The 19,675-nt window shown below is 38.4% G+C and overlaps 1 protein-coding gene across 1 annotated transcript in view; it reads left to right on the top strand.

The window, feature by feature from the left end:
* The window catches only part of LOC310924621 (FRAS1-related extracellular matrix protein 2-like), a gene marked incomplete at its 3' end in the record, with an annotated part of 90,193 nt that overhangs the window by 32,575 nt on the left and 37,943 nt on the right, over positions 1 to 19,675 (top strand). Inside the window, exons 3-4 of the mRNA XM_083886409.1 lie at positions 11,060 to 11,206; positions 17,117 to 17,347. Coding sequence (XP_083742535.1) covers positions 11,060 to 11,206; positions 17,117 to 17,347 — 378 coding nt within the window. The remainder of the gene's footprint in view (positions 1 to 11,059; positions 11,207 to 17,116; positions 17,348 to 19,675) is intronic.

Consider the following 19,675-nt stretch of genomic DNA (forward strand, 5'->3'; position numbering starts at 1 on the left):
TATTGTTTTGATGCCATAATTGGCCTTAACACACCATGCATTGTATCAGTTTTTGAATCGAGAATCGATTTTGAATCAAATCGTGACCCTAAGAATCGGAATCGAATCGTGAGCCACCCAAAGATTCACATCCCTAGTATAAGGTTCTTCAGCTTGTCCTCATAGGAGAACCCTTAGTGTTACCAAGAACCCTTTCAATACCCTTTATTCAGGAAAGGGGTTTTAAAAGGTTCTCTGGATCAAAATGGTTCTTACTGGAACCATTAGTGTTACCAAGAACCCTTGAAAAACCCTTTCTTCTGGATGTCCTCATCAGTTGTTGTTGTCTCGATGTCTGTTGTCATTGCACCAGTACTATCCTGCACCAAAAACTGAACTGTAGCATGATGGAAGCATGGCTTATAACGGCAACACAAGTTACATTAGATTCAGTTCGTCTGGGATTTATCTCGTAGCCTCCGTTTGAAGTGAAGCGTCTTCATTTGAAGGGCCAGTAATCCCACCTCTAACTTAACAATGCACACAACACAAGGGATCGGGTTAAGTGGCATCGAGGCAAGAGGTGAAACGGGATCGAGCCTTGGCGTAAAACATGAGTGTGAGCGGTTGTGCGTGATTATACCTCAAAGTAAAGTCAGCAGTTTCTGCTCGTGTTTAAAAAAGCAACAACATACTTCATCACTTCACAGTCGTTTCCCCACTTTCTGCTCAGGACCCAAAGACGCTTGTTTGATTAAGAATTAAGAACGTTGAATAACTGTGAGGTAATTGTGAATAAATCAGCTTCAAAGATTCTGTGGCTCCCAGTGCAGGTGCAAAAAAAAAAAAAAAAACTCCCTATACAGCAGTTTGTTATCCACATTATTAAATATTTCTGCTCCGGTATGAAGTGTGGGGGGAAATGAGCTGTTCCCCCCACTGAGGCACGGCTTTGATTCAAAAACACTGTTTACTGCATATTAAGCATTTCTTTGCTCTTTGTGCCTTGATTGAGTGCTTTGATGAAGTTAACTGTCACTAAAACATATCATAGTCAACATTTTTTTTTCCTGAAAATGTAAACGTTGATTCAAAGATGGAGCTGCACCCGCTCGGCGATGAGCTCAAACCGCTTGTACATTAGCGGTGTTAATGATTCTTCGAACCCATGGTTCACTTCATAGCCAAAATGTTCCTACGCTGCTGACTGGAATGGGCCCCCGGAGGTCTGCAGTCTCAGGGTCATTATTCATCTTCAGCTAATTACACTAACCTATTACTGCAGGCACGATTGGACCGAAGACGCCACTTGATGCTGAAAGACAATGAAATCGTGTTCATGTTGAGACAAAACAGATTCTGCCGTTTAAATACTTAATATACCGCTTTTCCCGAGTTTTAATTGAACAATTCCGTTTACATGTGATCTAAGATGAAAGTAGGCATAGAAAGTATTACTTTAACGAGAAATGACACAAGAGTGAAGGTTTGTGTTGTATTTTGGTTCATGAGTTCAAGTTTTCTAAGCAGAACTTAGAAGTTTGGACGATTTTACTTATTTTTCTGCATATGGTGGGGGGGGGGGGGGAATTGATTAACATAGGAATCGAGATTCTAATCATCCACGATTCTGAATCGATTCATAAGTAAGTTTTTATTTGTTTTGAATGAATAAATGTTCACTTTTGTCTTAAATTTGCTCTTGTGTGATCACATTATCACATTATCTTATACGAACTGTATTGTTTTGATGCCATAATTTGCCGTAACACACTATGCATTGTATCAGTTTTTGAATCGAGAATCGCATGAATTTTTTTTTGATTTTATGAGTGATACAATGTTTGAAAAGAGTGTTAGAACACTCAAAAACAACCAAAAGAAGCACCAAAAATGGGTGAATATTTCTTGTAATGAGCACATTTTTGTTTTTTTCCTAATAGAAATCTTCGCAAGTTAAATGTTTTACCTTTTGTTGACATGTTTTTTTGCATATTTAGAGTGATATTTCCCATTTTCTGCCTCTAATTTCATTCAACAGGCCATAAAGCTTATATAGCATATTGAGTATATACAGTAGAGTTTGTAATTTGATTGATACTTTGATTGAATTTAAAATACAGTAGTCTATAATAGTAAAAATCCACCAGGATATCACACTGTTTGCATGAACACACAACTGTTCATCTGCTTGTTGACGTGTCATGTGACGTTTTATAGTTTTACAGTTCGGAAACTGTTAGCACACAGTCCGTTTTTGCAGTGTGTGATCGCGAAATATTTTTAGCCGTATTGTGTCCCAAATTATCCCCGACTAATCAGACTCTGTGGGCAAAGGCCCGCCTGTCTGTCTGCATGGCTGGATGAACAGATGAGGGTCCGGTGGGGCATCGCCACCCCCTCCATGGTGACCAAATAAGGACTGTCTGCAACATGCATGCAGGAGGGGAAAGAGAGACAAGGACACTAAGTCCAGCCTCTCACATTTTTTGGCTTCTCTTTAAAGGTTTCCGTCCTTCATCACAGAAGTAAAGAGAGCTTGCGTCTGTGGAGCTGCATGACCTGTACAGGGGTTTTGTGAGGAGGGTAATGGATAAAAGGCTGGTTATGTGCTCGAAACTGTGGAGGCTGATGCTGTCAGACCTTAAAGGTGCATTATGTAATAAATCTAAAGCAACTGGCCATAAATATGTCACAGAGACTCAGGAATAATGTTCATATAACAAACTGAACTCACCAACAACAACAGTACAGACAAAATATTTGCGTTAAAAAAACTATTTTGCGGACCGCAAATCATGTTTATGTTTTGAAATCATGTTTTGGCATGTGGCGCCACCTACCACCGTCTACCCATCATTGCAGTCAGTAGAGTCTCAGCTGCCGAGCAACCACGAGTTGCCAGTTACGTCAGAAAACGAAACCTCAGTATATTTAGAATTTGAATGTAGTAACCGTTTTTGGCCACATTCTTACATATGGCACCTTTAACCCTATAAGGTACTACTCAACCGTTTGGTTGACCACACTTTAAGTCACTTTATCTCATTGAAAAATGCATCAAGCTGAACTCACTAACACTAAATTAATGTGACTTGTTCTGAATGTTGTACTTTATGAGTTATGCAAACCAGGTTTATTATGAACAGACATCTCAACCGTTTGGTAGAGGCCTGTATCTAAAATACTGTAGGGTCTAATTAAAAAAAAATATATATATATATATATATATATATATATATATATATATATATATACCATAAGGGGGAGGGGCCTGCAACTTTCTGCTCATATCAGAATACTGATATAAGATTCTTGAGGTTCACAAGAGGGCGATACTTTTAAAAGTCTTTAATATTTCATGTTCCTGGCGTTGAGATGAAGGCATCTGGCATTTGATGACATCGGTTCATCTGTTTCCTTTTTCTGGTGCACCACCAATTCTATGTTTTCTGTTATCATGGACAGCAGGCACATTCAATTTAAAAGATAATTTGTTTTTCAAAGCCGTAGAATTAGAATAAGCCCTTTGTATTCATTTTAGCTAGTGGTTAGCGCTGTATGCTTTAGCACTCTTCAAACAGTGATACAAAATTTGTGTAATCCCACCAATCCTGCCTCACTCTCAGATTAAATGGGTGGAATAAAAATAGCTTTTTAAAGTCATTATTTTGATATTTTTTACCATATCTACTTGTGGTAGCATTGTATTGCTAATGCTAGGCTCGGCTAAGCAAGCTGCACATATTTTATTTAGTAGGATGAAAAAACTTGCAGCTAGCCTAGCATTAGCAAGAAAATTATAATGCTAACACTATGACACTTGCCGTTTTACACGCGTAAGACCTGAAGTTTGATGAGAACTTTGGTTTGTTTTGGAAAACTCGACGTGCTTGTTGACAACGACATGTTTCTGAAATGTCTCACCTTTAGATGGCAGTAGAGATTACATGTTAAAGGTGCATTATGTAATAAATCTAAATCAACTGGCCATAAAATCCTCCTAATATGTCACAGAGACTCAGGAATAATGTTCATATAACAAACTGAACTCACCAACAACAACAGTACAGACAAAATATTTGCATTAAAAAAACTATTTTGCAGACTGCAAATCATGTTTATGTTTTGAAATCATGTTTTTGGCATGTGGCGCCACCTACCGCCGTCTACCAATCATTGCAGTCAGTAGAGTATCGGCTGCCGAGCAACCACGGGTTGCCAGTTAGGTCAGTAAACGAAACCTAAAAGACCTCGTTGTATTTTGAATTTGAGGTGTAGTGACCGTTTTTGGCCACATTCTTACATATGGCGCCTTTAAACAATTGCAATTGTCCTGGTTTTTTTTATATACTGTCTCATCCCGAATATAGAAGTGTATTTCATGAATTAATTAAAGAAACACGAAAAATACAAAGTCCTCGCCCACGTGCTGCTTTTCCCTTTCCGAGTGTACGTTTCAGCCCTGAGCTCTACAGTACGATGCAAAGACCCCGAGGAGACTGATATTGTTCACTAAATTCTTCCTCGGCGCGAAGAGCGCTGGTTAAAGATTAACGCTGGTGTTTTCCTTGGGGCCTCTTTGAAGTGGACTTACTCCCGCACCCTTTGCTTATCTTAATTAGAAGGAAATCTGGAGGAGTGAAGTGGTCGTCTGGAAAGCACCTCCACTTCCCAGCTCCCTGAACTCAATATTTGCTCAGGCGATGGCGCGGGGGAAACTGTTCGCCCTGTAGTGTTTAAACTGTGAACATGAATGATTTTTTTTTTTCTTCTTTTTTTCCTCTCAGATATTTGAGTGCACAGCTTTGTGATGTATCCTTGCTGTCACACCTTTGCTGGATATGAAAACTAAATAATTGATAGAGCCCGGGTTTGTTTGTGAATATAGTTGCGATGCGATTCATCTTGGAAAAAGGACAGCAGTCTCTCTGCGGCTTACTTTAAAGTGTTGTCTCTTTCCTCTGCGTCACCGCAAAGAAATCGTCACCGTTTGTCATTGTTATTGAACTATTATAAGAGGTAAATAATTCTACCAATAAACAACCCTGCGACGCCTCCTGCCCCGAGATGCACACGATCTATTTTGCTCGTTTATCTAGAATCACGCCCGGGATCAACGGCTTCTTTTTACAAAGATCACACATGCAGTGTTTAGCGGTTGCAATGCGTGCCGTACCGCTGGCTTTAATCCAAACGGATTTGGGAGGTCCTGTCATACACAGGTTATCCGTCTCCACACGACTGATGTGGGACACGGAGGAAACAAAACACCCTTCACTGTGGTAAACCTCAAACATGTATGAATTATTGAAATGTATCACCTGAGACATGTTTTTTTATTATTATTATTAAAATGTACAACCATAGTACAAAGAACCATAGTGAGGCAAAAATTGTTATTTTAGCATTAGTCATTTTTCCTAAAGGTTTAACAGATATCTTGTTTGTTATTGTCTTATATCTATGGAAGCCCAATTCTGTCAGAAAACAAGATGTAACACTTCCTCAAAGTAAGTCGAAATTATGTGATAAAAAGTTGAAATTAAGGCGCGTGCACACTTTTTATCTCATAATTTAGACTTACTTTGAGGAAGTTTTACATCTTGTTTTCTGACAGAATTGGGCTTCCATAGATTACAATTTCAAATTGTTATCTCAGAATTTAGACTTTTTATCTTATAATTTTGACTTTTTATCTTACAATTTTGAACTTTTAATTTATAATTTCAAATTTTTCATCTCATAATTTTGACTTTTTATCTCATAATTTAGACTTCTTATCTTATAATTTTGACTTTTTGCCTTATAATGTGACTTTTTGCCTCATAATTTTGACCTTTTAGTTTATAATTTCAAATTTTTCATCTCTTAATTTTGACTTTTCATCTCATAATTTTGACTTTTTATCTTATAATTTTGACCTTTTAGTTTATAATTTTAAATTTTTCATCTCTTAATTTTTACTTTTCATCTCATAATTTCGACTTTGTATCTCATAATTTTGACTTTTTATCTTATAATTTCAACTTTTTATCTTATAATTTCAACTTTTTATCTCATAATTTCAACTTTTTATCTCATAATTTTGAATTTCTTTTTTCTAATTTCGACTTTGAGGATGTTTTTATTATCAAGGCTAAGTTTTACCTCCTTTTTTCCCGGCAGTAATGGGCTTCCATAAATATCAGAGATTCTTCTTGATTTCATTTTCAGAGTGTCTGTAGGAGGCAGCAGTGTAACCAAGTTAAACCCCCGATTTTGTCTCATATTCATATTCACGCTTGACTCTTATTTCATAATCCATTGATTGCGTCACATTCACTGATAACAGCTATTTCACACATTCGAATGACTGAACTTTGTGATTATTCAGAGGTAGTGTGATCGTACGAAAGGCTGAAAGAAAGTGTCATTATTTATAATTGAGATTTTATTGTTTGTGTGTGTGTGTGTGTGTGTGTGTGTGTGTGTGTGTGTGTTCCAGCTCAGGAGAAAACAAATGGTTACTCTAACTTCAGTATCAGCCGACAATTTCACACATCATTAATAATGAAGGAAAACGATTCTTAGAGTTAGCCTGTAACAAGGTCAGGGACTCGCTGAGTTCATGCGCAGCTATTTTTAAAACCGTGCCCCTGAAGTCATATCACAGTATTTTCAAATACATAAACTCTTTTCATAAAATCTACAAAATAAATGATTCACAATGCGCTGATGTTGCTGTATCTTGAGTCTGAGGTGGAGCTGGAGCCGTGTTATTGTTATTATCATCGTTATCGTATTATTATTTCATTTGCAGACTAAACCACCGCACACGTAGAGAAAGAACGGCATTTGTTATCGAGCATCCTTTACGAACCGTCTTCACAACTCAATTTTCCTCTATCTTGTAGAAAACATCAAAGTATCGCTGCGTGTTTATGCTGAATAAATTAGCTCCTTTTCATCTAAATGATTCAAATGAGTTGTTGGTTTTTGAGGCAGGGAGAAAAATAAACACTGCACCCCTGTGGTTTTTTTCCTCGTGCATCACACTGGCGTTGTCCTTTTTTTATCCCCGTCATGGCGCCGTATTGTCCGAATGGAAAGTGCATTTACACTATTAGACCAAAGAAAAAAACAAAACGCTCTGAACAGGTGCGGAGAACACACACACACACACACACACCAACTCATAAACGCATTCCCCCTCACACACAATAAAACACCCCGGGGTGAATGTGTAAAGGTCTCCACGTAGCCATTGAGAAAGGAAATGGACAGAGTGGAGCGCGTGGCAGGTCGTGACAGATTTACGGAGCGTAACAGCTCGGGCGACGTGTCGTAGACTCTGAGGAGTTTCGTGTTACACGCTGAGACCTTCAGAACAATACCCCCGCGAAACGCTTCTGCCAATTTCACTGTTATTCCAACACTTTCAGGACCGGCCGGATTCTTTATGGCGAGTCGTCGCCATCGATTTATCCAGTAGCAGCAGGCGACAACTCTCAAGTTGCACGACACGTGCTAATTTTTAAGAACCAGTCGAGCTCTTTAGACCCTTTACAATTCATAATTCACATACAATAATAAGTACTTTGTTGATTTAACAAGTGATTGGAGTCATTGTTTTCATGTTTTTGACATCAAAGGCTGTCAGGAGCATTAACTTAAATTTGGTGCCAATCTATGAATGTGTGCTACTTTCTACACAAGGCAAAGTGAGATAAAAAGTCATAAATATGATATAAAATGTTAAAAGCATAATTTCAACTTTTACCCGTTAATTGTGACTTATAATTTCAATTTTTATCTCATAATTTTGACTTTTATCTTATAATTTTGACTTTTTATCTCATAATTTCTCATTTTTATCTCATAATTTAAAATGTTTCTCTAATAATTTAGACTTTTTAACTTATAATTGCACATTTTTATCTTATAATTTTCAACTTTTTATCTAATAATTTCAAATTTTATCTCATAATTTCACATTTTTATCTTATCATTTTCGACATTTTTCTCATAATTTCACATTTTTATCTCATTTCACATTTTTTATTTCATAATTTTGACTTTTATCTCATAATTTCAATTTTTTTTTCATAATTTTGACTTTTATCTCATAATTTCAAATTTTTTTCTCATAATTTAAAATGTTTATCTCATAATTTAGACTTTTTAACTTATAATTGCACATTTTTATCTTATAATTTTCAACTTTTTATCATAATTTCAAATTTTATCTCATAATTTCACATTTTTATCTCATTTCACATTTTTTATTTCATAATTTTGACTTTTATCTCATAATTTCAATTTTTTATTTCATAATTTTGACTCTTATCTCATAATTTCAAATTTTTTTCTCATAGTTTTGACTTTTTATCTCATAATTTCGACTTTTCATGGGCTCAAGACAAATCAAGTTTCTGTCACTTAAAGTGACACAACCTTAGCAATAATGTCTCCCAGGATTATTTCGATGCTACATCCTTCGAGTCACAACAGGCTTGAACGTCATTTGTATTCCCTCGTATTCTTTGAGCACTGAGTTTCACACGTATGGGCACACACTGGCTGGCTGACCTTCTCACATAAACTCGAGCAAGTTTCCATGGTAACCAATAACAAAAGCGTGCCCCAAACTGGGGTACAAAGGGTTATACTATAAGGAGCATTCGCAGTTGGCGTGTGCGCATACTTAAGACGACCGAGGTCTCAAAGGATCTGTGCGGTAGTAAAAATGCATTCTGCTTAGTCGTAAAATGACTACGATAAGTCATGATAAGAGATTAAAGACATTCATTTACAGCCCGCAAATGTTTGTTTATGTTGTGGAAAAAGGTGTAGCTTTTTGTTCATACTTAAATGATGCTAAAGTGAATGTTTCATTGATTGATTTGGTGATATTTAAGGTCTTTTTTTAATGACATAAGTGTCCCTGTATGGCTGTGGCTCAGGAGTTAAAGGAGGCTCATCCACCTGCCAGAAGGTCGGCAGTTTAAAGACACGGAAAAACCAAATTGCCCCTGATGGTTGTGAATGGTTGTGAATATAAACGCGCTACACATCGGATGCTTTGTATGCGTCACGTGTACTCGTGAATGGGAAAAAAAAACCCTGCCGTGTGATGCGCTGTGAGTGTTTTCGTCAGTCCTGGAAAAGCTGTGACATCTGTATCGATCAGGTTGAAGGATGAGTGGCGCAATCAGGAACTGTTACTGTTGGCTACGTCTCTGAGCCAAGTGTGTGTAGATTCTAGTTACATCCCTGTGGGAAATGTGTTACCCAAACACCTCTCGTCTCAAATTCTGAAGATTTATCGTCCTCTACCTGGTTGCCAGGCAATCGTTTATATCGTTTTTTTTAGAGGAGGTTGGTACTCACCGTCTTGTCCAGGGATCCTTTACTCCACTGCTTCTTCAAGGCCTTAATCTCTATTAAGTTAAATGTCTTGTTGCCATCTGGACTAAAGAGGGCATGTTGTTGTTGTTGTTTTTCTCCCTAACCTTTGAACAACGGAACTGTAGAACTCAACGTTGCTTAACTTTTGGCCACATCACATCACTGCTCAGTGGGCTTGGATCATCACTCGAGTGCTTGGCCCTGGGGGAATGTATCCTGGAGGTGTTGTCAGGCCTCTGAGATGTGGTATCCCTGGAACCACTTGCAGTTATTTTAGAAGAAATTGTCAAGAAGTCTATGTCTAAATGTCTCCATTGCCTCTTCCATATTAAAATTAGCAGGTATATGTAAACCTAACACTGCCCTGCCATGTTTTAGATGTTGCCCTGCTCCAAAAACACCTGATTCAAATGAAACATTATATTTTTTTAAAGGTGCCATATGTAAGAATGTGGCCCAAAAAAACGGTTACTACATTCAAATTCAAAATACCGAGGTCTTTTAGGTTTCGTTTTCTGACTTAACTTGCAACCCGTGGTTGCTCGGCAACTGAGACTCTACTGACTGCAATGATTGGTAGACGGCAGTATGTGGTAGGCGCTACATGCCAAAAACATAAACATGATTTGCAGTCTGCAAAATATTTTTTTTAATGCAAATATTTTGTCTGTACTGTTGTTGTTGCTGTTCAGTTTGTTATATGAACATTATTCCTGAGTCTCTGTGACATTGAAACATTACATTTAAAGAAAAACAAAAAAAAACGACAAAAGTTAAAATGTTAAATTAAAAAAAATAAGAAATTTGACAAAAATTGAAACATTATATTTTTTTAATTTTTTTTTTTTTTAAGTTGAAATATAACTTTAAGAAAATGAAAAAGTTGAAACAAATTCAAAAACATTTTTTTTAACCAAAGTTGAAACGTTAAATTATTTGAAAAATAAAAACATTACAAAAACGACAATACCGTGGATTTTAGTTACAATGTTACCGTGGTGACTATTTACTTTGCTCAGTATCTCAAATGATTAAAAGGAAAAAATAAGAAATATTGTTGAAAGTAAGGTTCTGCATGCATTTCAGGACTCGGAGCTTATATTTTATTGGCTTTTTCTCAGTCATTATTTAAACAGTCAGCCAGTGCTGTAGATATTATAATATTAAAGTGCTATATAATTTATGTATCAGTCAGTGTGTGTGTGTGTGTGTGTGTGTGTGTACGACTCTGCAGTTTTCCTGCCTGTGTGTTTGATGCCCACGAGAGTGTGTGTGTGTGTGTGTGTGTGTGAGTCTTTATGGTCAAATGCAATGCCCTCCAGGACTGTAGCGTCGGCCTTTGAATCCGACTTCAAAAGACGAAGGATAAAAAAAAAAAAAAGCCCAGTTCAGACAGGAAACAGACACCTTTTATCTTAATTAGAAATGAAGCAGAAAGAAAGCACAAACCTTGTTTCTTTCTTTTTTTCTTTTTCTTTTTGCGAAATTGCCTCTGCTCTGCTCGTACCTCCCCACTGAGTGAAGTCAAGTCCTGAAGCTATCCAAGATATCACTATAATAATGGGGGTGTTTTATTGGAACTTTTCATCTTTGTTTTTTCTTTCGCCGTTTCATCTGTTTTAAGTTGCGACATTTGACGTCACATTAACGCTGCTAATTATTATTATTTGTTTGTTTTTTTTGTCTGCAGGAGGAAACTCGCTGAAGAACCAGCAATTCCGGCTGAACTGGGCATGGATATCTTTGGAGAAGGAAAGCTACGTGGTGGACGAAGGCGTGAAGTTCCTGGAGGTGGCGCTGAAACGTCGGGGCTACCTGGGGGAAACGTCATTTGTCAGTAAGTACACGCATTAGCACATAGATAGATAGATAGATAGATAGATAGATAGATAGATAGATAGATAGATAGATAGATAGATAGATAGATAGATAGATAGATAGATAGATAGATAGATAGATAGATAGATAGGTGTTATATATAGCTAGCTTTGTAGTTAGCTAGCTGCTATCAGATAGATAGATAGATAGATAGATAGATAGATAGATAGATAGATAGATAGATAGATAGATAGATAGATAGATAGATAGATAGATAGATGCTATATCTAGCTAGCTATGTAGTTAGCTAGCTGCTATCAGATAGATAGATAGATAGATAGATAGATAGATAGATAGATAGATAGATAGATAGATAGATAGATAGATAGATAGATAGATAGATAGATAGATAGATAGATAGATAGATAGATGGTCGTTATATCTAGCTAGCTTTGTAGTTAGCTAACTGCTATCAGATAGATAGATGATATATCCAGCTAGCTCTGTAGTTAGCTAGCTGCTATTAGATAGATAGATAGATAGATAGATAGATAGACAGACAGACAGACAGACAGACAGACAGACAGACAGACAGATAGATAGATAGACAGACAGACAGACAGACAGACAGACAGACAGACAGACAGACAGAGACAGACAGACAGACAGACAGACAGACAGACAGATAGATAGATAGATAGATAGATAGATAGATAGATAGATAGATAGATCTTTGAATGTTTTAATTGAGCATATCGCTCACTCAGGTGTTGTGAATTTATTGAATAAATAAATATAAAATAAATAATTAAAGATAGAATACTTAAATAATCCCTGAAGGGAAATTAAAATGTTGTATCAGACAGTTACATTACAACAATGAAAAGCAGTACAACTGGATCCTAAACACAATCATGTTGATATTAAAATGATAAAGAAGGATAACAGACGTTTCAGAAGCACTGCATAACATTAAAGGAAACAATAATAAAATAATAATATTAGATGTACTTATCTTTATGTTGTAATATAAAACTAATTGCTCTTAGGCTTTTTGAACGCAAACAAAGACGATGACAAAAAAATAATCAGACACACACACACACACAGACACACAATCCTTGTCACTGTTTGGGATCCTGTCTTTTGTTTTTTAACTGAGTGCCTTGAGCCAAGACTTTGATGGATAAGCCTCCACAGTCCACACAGACACATCAACATGCAGTATTTTAGGACGAGGCTGACCCAGACGACCTTTATAAAGACAAGGGTCACGGCCTTTCACCTCTTGTCATTTGGCGGGTAATATATATTCCGAACACACTATAACACAGGAACCATCCTTTGGGAACTGCAAAGGTCACATGGAGTTGGCAGCCGTGCAAAGACACCGCTCTAAATGTTAGTCGAGGCGGTTTACTGGCTGGAAGTAAGTGAACAAAACCTGTTTATACTGTCAAAATAGCCAAGCATTTATGAGTGAGAGGAATTTTTACTACTGGCATGAATGGCCTTTTTTTTTTAGTGCATTCATTTATTCTGTCTATAAAATGAACTAACTTTAAAGGTCAAATCCCATAGAATATTTATTGTACTGTCATGTATAACTTTGCATGCTCCGGAGCCTCAGGCTAATGACGGGTCTCTGAGGTGATATGCAAATGTCGCTGACCTTTAGAGCATCTCACACGGCTTCTCACACTCAAATTAAAAAAAACAAGCACACCTAGATAGGCAGATCATCATCTTATATTCAATGCGAGGACATAATGCATTTTCTGGCCCAGAGGTCTCAAACTCACGGCCCGTGGGACACATGGGGCCCCCCAATCAATTTCATGTGGCCCACCACTTAATAAAGTATCGTTCCATATCCAAACAAATACTTTATTTTGTGAAATTATGTAAATACCTGGGGGAAAAGTCATTTGTCAGTAAGTACACGCATTAGCATATAGATAGATAGATAGATAGATAGATAGATAGATAGATAGATAGATAGATAGATAGATAGATAGATAGATAGATAGATAGATAGATAGATAGATAGATAGATAGATAGATAGATAGATAGATAGATAGATAGCGTTGTAGTTAGTTAGCTGCTATCAGATAGATACATAAATGCTATATCTAGTGAGCTTTGTAGTTAGCTAGCTGCTGATAGATAGATAGATAGATAGATAGATAGATAGATAGATAGATAGATAGATAGATAGATAGATAGATAGATAGATAGATAGATAGATAGATGCTATACCGAGCTAGCGTTGTAGTTAGCTAGCTGCTATCAGATAGATAGATCAAAACAAAACAAATATTTTATTTTTTGAAATTATGTGAAATATCATCATAAATATTCAAATTTCTATATCTTTTTCTCAAAAAAGTGAAACTTTTTTTTTTTCCGGACTTGACCAGCCCCCTACTGACCAAATTAGTGGCCCGCAGGACATTTGAGTTTGGGGCCCTATCCCCTTACCCTAACTCTAACCCTAATCACAATTAAATAACCTAACCTAACCCTTTTCCTAACCTTAAACTAAACCCAACTCTATCCCTCACTACCCCAAAAAAAATCCCTTTAAAGATGTGAGGATCAGCCAAAATGTCCTCACTTTCTCAAAATATCCATATGGTTTATATGTGTTTTCTTTAAGGTCCTCACAAAGCAACAAATACAAGAGCACACACTTTAGTGAGGACTAAAGCAGGCGAATGTCAGTGGAACAACAACACTTGTCAGTGTTTGCACAGAATATAAATGTAAACGCTCCACTATCAAACCACCAGCATCGCAGTCACAGTTTAAAGATATGATGTACTAAAAAAAACACACACTGGTTTAGCTCCGCTCCCCTTTCTCCTTCTTTCAGCCGTACGTGCTGCCTTTACAGCAGGATTCTACTCTTCTTTCTCTCAGTCAGGATTATATTTTACTGACAGTGACCATAAAAAAATGTTCTTATGTCAGCAAATGCAAGTATTGGATTGGGACTCAACTGTAAACAGATCAGAATTGGGACCAAAATAGCTCATTAAGATATCCCTAATTGTAACTCGCGGAGGGAAAACAAGCGATGAAAAGTAAAAAAATTTTTTTTAAATATTCAGTAAAATCACAGAGTTATAAAACGGCAGCTCTGAGCTTCTCACTCTGATCGAATAAACGCCGCGTCGGCGTTCAGTTTCCGACCTGTCGTCGATCTGGGAACAACCGGTAAAGAGGTGTCTGAAGGATCTCAGGGATCAAGAAGCAGAGTGCGGCTCTAAATGTTCAGTTGAATAACCCTGAGGCCAAGGCTGTGCGGAGCTGTAAAAGTCAGCAATAAAATGTTTTTTTTAAAATCAGTCCTAAAAGAAACAGCTGAAGTGTAGCATAGACAAGATTGGACTGTGATGCGATCAAATTTCTCCGTCACGGCGAATTATTCCAGGAGCAGAGTTCTGGACGAGTTGTAATTCGGTGATTCAGATCTTCATCCTACTGATGCCAGTGAGCAGGGAATGGCGGTAATTGAATGTGGAGGCGTTGAATGAACGGGTAAACCTTCTAAATAATTAAATCTGATTTAAAGCTCACATAGAGTGGTCCTGTTGCACATATGTGTTAGTTATGGAGGTCTACTTACATACATTAACTTGTTTTTATGGTCAAAAACCTCCTAGTTGCTGTAAACGAGCCGATAGAAATCCTCTTTTCTAGCGGGGTGTTTCCCAGCCGCGAGATTTGAGACTCAACTCTCTCACCCAGAAGACAGAGTCTTGTGATTGGCCAGTACCCGGAAGTAACATAATCAGCACACGCGCTCTCAGTCCCTTTTATGACTTTGACCCAGAGTCAGACCCAGAGTCAGAAGACACTGTCGCTCGTGAACCACCTCCACAACGGACGTTATTCTTCTTCTGCGGTATAATGTACGCAACCGGACGATCTGCTGTTCCGGAGAACCGGTGTTTACGTAACCGGACCGGGTTTTTTCAGAGATCTCGCTGAGCCCGAGATTGCAATAAAACACAGCGTTCTCATCAGTGGCTGAACTGTTTGTTTTGAACCTTCAGGGCTTCTTAAACAAGGTAATGACGCAGATACACACTAAAAAACAGCCTTAATTGGAACTTCCGGTCTAGGTCTGCTTAAGATATATCTCTGAGCTGGTGGGAGCAGGATTTGACTACTGATGTCTTGATTTATTTATATTAACAAAGTGTTTTGATGTTCCATTCGAGGTATTATGGGATGTTCCACGGTCATCTCTTTGCAAAGTAATATTAAACAACAAAACAGTGCATTTTTCAAATGAAAGGAGCTCTGCTTTAAAACTTGCACTCACACTTGCGCTTAAGTGCCCAGAGACAATGGTCTTTTTATGTCTATATTTTTATCTTGAGTGCCCTCAAGTCCAAACTGCAGTTTTTATTTCTGCAACAGCTTTCACATTATTGAAGGGTAACCATAACGGACGAGGAGAGGATGACTGTCCTCTCCATGCCGGTGATGGAAAGCTCACAAAGGAAAGATGCAATTTTTCAAAGCACTAACATTTTTGCTTTAACAACGTCCTCCAATTGTGACGAACAATAACAACGTTTCTGTCTTGAAAAGTGGTGCAACCACTTGTGTTGTCTACTTTATAATATTACAGTCAGCGAAGGACGATTTACATTTTTAGTCAGAACCAAAAAAAAAAAAAAAGCTTTTCTTTGTCCTATTGCGTCGATCTCTATTTGCACTTTGCCCCAAAAAGTAAAATATCCAGAAAGTAGCAAACTTGCTTTGAGGCTTTCCATCTTCCTCTGGACTGCACCATTTTTGATTAACCAGCATAAATAGGCCACCAGAGCAGCCTGACAATTCGAGCCACCCATCTGCCTCATTGTTGCAGTGAGATTGTGACTGATCACAGGCCAGTGCATTCTCGTTTAGCGTGAGGGGTAACTCTGCTTTCCCCCGGCCGGCACCTGAGGAATCGCTCATCAGAGGAGCCCACTCGTGGACTCGTGCTTCACTGGTCAGTGCAGATGGCACCGGTTTGGAGGCCACGGCGAGCGCACCTGCCACACCGTCTCAGAGTGACTCCCTGTGATCGGCGCCATCCAATCCCAGCCTTGCGAGGGAGATGGAGTTGGGAGAAAAATCATACTCATCCTTCTCCCAGTGAGCCTTTGAAGACTGCAGATTTTCAGGCTCCATTGAACTTGACCATTTTATCTCCGCACATATGAGCCGAAGCCCTTTTTCCTCCTGTCTGTACTTGCATATCAAAGCCCGCGTTTTTTTTTTATTTTCAGCTAAGAATAGAATTTACTCAAGAACCAAAACTCAAGCTTTTCCATAATTGCTCAGTCTACTGAAGGTCTCGTCTGCACTTGCGATATGATATCTCAGCTTTTTAATCCGTAATTTATGGATACAAAAACATCATTTTAGAAAAGGTTCCTGTTACTCAACGGCTTCATTTATCACAAATAATAAATTGCATTTTTTGTTACATTGTTGCCATCCTGCTGGATTCACAGCCACATTCTTTATATTAACTGCCCGACTCCCTGCTGTGTGTTCTGTGACCAGTTAGCGAAAAACAATGGAGAGGCTCTGTGACATTTTACTGGCTTCAGCGCTGCCTCTCAACAGGAATCCGCCAAGTGTCACTGCGGTAGTGACTGTGAAGCCCATCAAAGTGATCACGTGCTAAAGGTCAGACAACAAAAGTCACCAATCTCGTTTCTTCTGCTGAAACCAGGCTGACATGAGGGATAATTGGCTTCGAGCTCACAATGGTTGCCTCAAGCACTGATGAGCGGGAAACTGAAGCCCAATAGACGGGGGTGGGATGTAGAGATTTCACAGGAGATAGAAGAAAAACAGAAACGTGTAAATTAATATAATGCAGATGTTAATAATAATAACTGACATATTCTTTTTAAGGTATCGGTACGAAAGATGGAACTGCAGAAAAGGACAAAGACTTCCGGGGGAAATCTCAAAAGCAGGTGCAGTTCAACCCCGGTCAGACCACGGCCACTTGGAGGGTTCGAATCCTGTCCGACAGCGAGTACGAAGTGTCGGAGACCTTTCAGATCGTTCTGTCTGAGCCCGTGATGGCGGCGCTTGAATATCCTGAGGTCGCTACTGTGGAGATCCTGGACCCTGACGATGGTGAGTAGTGATGTCACACTCAGGGATTCAAAACTTTTGTTGTTGTTGTTGATGTTGTTATTCTGTCACAATGAAAACGAGCTCTGTGAAGCAAAACTATCAGACTTGTCTGACAGACAGGAGCGGACAGACACAATACTTATTTATGCTATTAGTGTTAGGGTATCGATTTTAAAGAAATAGGGTAAGGGTTAGTCACAATTTAACATTATTTGAATGCTGCATCCTTCGTCTGAAAACGAGCTCTGTCAAGCAAAACTATCAGTCATGTCTGACAGACATGGGCGGACAGACACAAGACTCATTTATCCTATCAGGGTTAGGGTTATGGTATCCATTTTAAAGAGATAGGGTAAGGGCTAGTCACAATTTAACATTATTTGAATGCTGCATCCTTCATCTGAAAACGAGCTCTGTCAAGCAAAACTATCAGACTTGTCTGACAGACATGGGCGGACAGACACAAGACTCATTTATCCTCTCACGGTTAGGGTATTGATTTTAAAGATATTCAATTACTTTAGTACACACATCATTGTCAAATTCACAGTGATAGCGAATTTGACATCTGCAGCTGGGGAACAATAGAAGATTGGATGCCTTGCTTAAGGGCACCTCAGCCTTTGGCCCTTCCTGGCATTTGAACTGGTGACCTTTCAGTTACAAGCCCAATTCCTTTCTTCCTTTGTTTTTAATATTAATTCAACGGTGTACACTTTGATTTATGCACTAAAATTGTTGTTCCGTCTAAAAATACAACCGAATGAAAAACATAGTCAAGAGCAAACATTGCCATGGTACCTTCCTTTTCATGTTTTTTTGCTTTGATTTTGTGCTCTAACAAAGCATCGCACTCGGGTCTTACAACTGCAGCTATAGTGAAGTCTTGACAGCAACACAATTTTACAGGGACATGAAATATTATCTGCACATGTTATCAGTTATCATACGGAAAGAAACCCATTGTAGAACAGACAAAGGGGTTTCTGTTGTGTTTTGAATAAAGGGCACACCTATGACAAACTATATGCCCTACCCTGATTCTCAACAACACATAATGCAGCATATGTCCTTTTATCTGCAGGTAATAACATTAAAGGTTGACAGTACGTGCGTTGTTGAGCACATAGCTAAACTACAAAGGTACATTTGTGCAGGAGTCCTTTGTATTCATGTTTTGTGCGATTATGGCTGCTTATTTTTGGCTGCTGTTCGGAGTTGTGATTGAGTTTGGGACAAATTAGTTCCTGAATTAATTAGATTTGCAGCGTTGAACTCTGTGGCATCTGCCTCATGGTTGTATTCACACTGTAGAACGCGGGGGGAAAGAGTGCAAAGGATTCTCTGCACATGTTTAAGCAAACACCGTTGATTATTTTTTTATTGCAGTCTGGACCAACTTTGTCAGCTTTTTGGATTCCTGTGCACAGAAAGGTTCCCAAACCAGCTCAGATACACCTTATCTAATATTGACTTCCTGAGAGCATCCGAGCGCACGATATTAACAGACCTGCCTTATTTTAACATGAAGCCCGAGAAGAGCTTGCGAAACATCTTGAACCCAACCTGATAACGGAAATTGCTTAATAATGAGAAAACGGCAACAAACAAAAAATGTATCGAGCTCCGTTTTCTTCCCACGAGAACAGATAAACAAGGTCAAAGACGTGTGGAGGCGCCCGCGCTGACCTCCGCTGCATGTTCAATGATCATTATGCAAATATGGACGAAGCACAGCGTTTGTGAAAACCGCTCAAATGATCGAGCCGAGATAGGGAATCGTTCAATATAAATAAAGATGACGCTTCCTCTCCTCTTCCCAAAGGGCTCCAAAAAAAAAAACCGAGATGAATTTGCTGTCAACAATTTATGGTAATTATCATGTTTAGTCGGAGCATTGTTTCGCCCAAAACATCAGTCTCTGCGGGGCAATCAAGAAAAACCGGCAGCTATCTCGCTCTCTCGTGCGAAACCTCTATCTTTTTTTTTATTCCTCATACCTGTGACTCCTGCAGCCGCGCTGTTTATCATTATTATGCATTTCAACCTCTCAAGGTCAAATAAAACTGTGTTGGCTTTTCCACTGAAAGCAGAAAATGGAACAGCCCAAGGGCTGCCACCATGAAACGGTGACAAATTAATGATTCCAGGCAGACTAAAGTGGCTTGGATCAACAAAACAACAACAAAAAACAGCTGTTTGACGCATAAACCGAAGAGTCTGCCACGTGAACTTTCATAATTGCGAGCGTGGACTTTGGGTTGTAGGACAGGTCACGTTTTTTTTTTTTTTTTTTTTTTAACATATCAGTACAGTTTTATTAACGTG

Source organism: Microchirus variegatus (assembly GCF_963457635.1).
Source record: "Microchirus variegatus genome assembly, chromosome: 3".
In the NCBI taxonomy this organism is placed as follows: Eukaryota; Metazoa; Chordata; class Actinopteri; order Pleuronectiformes; family Soleidae; genus Microchirus; species Microchirus variegatus.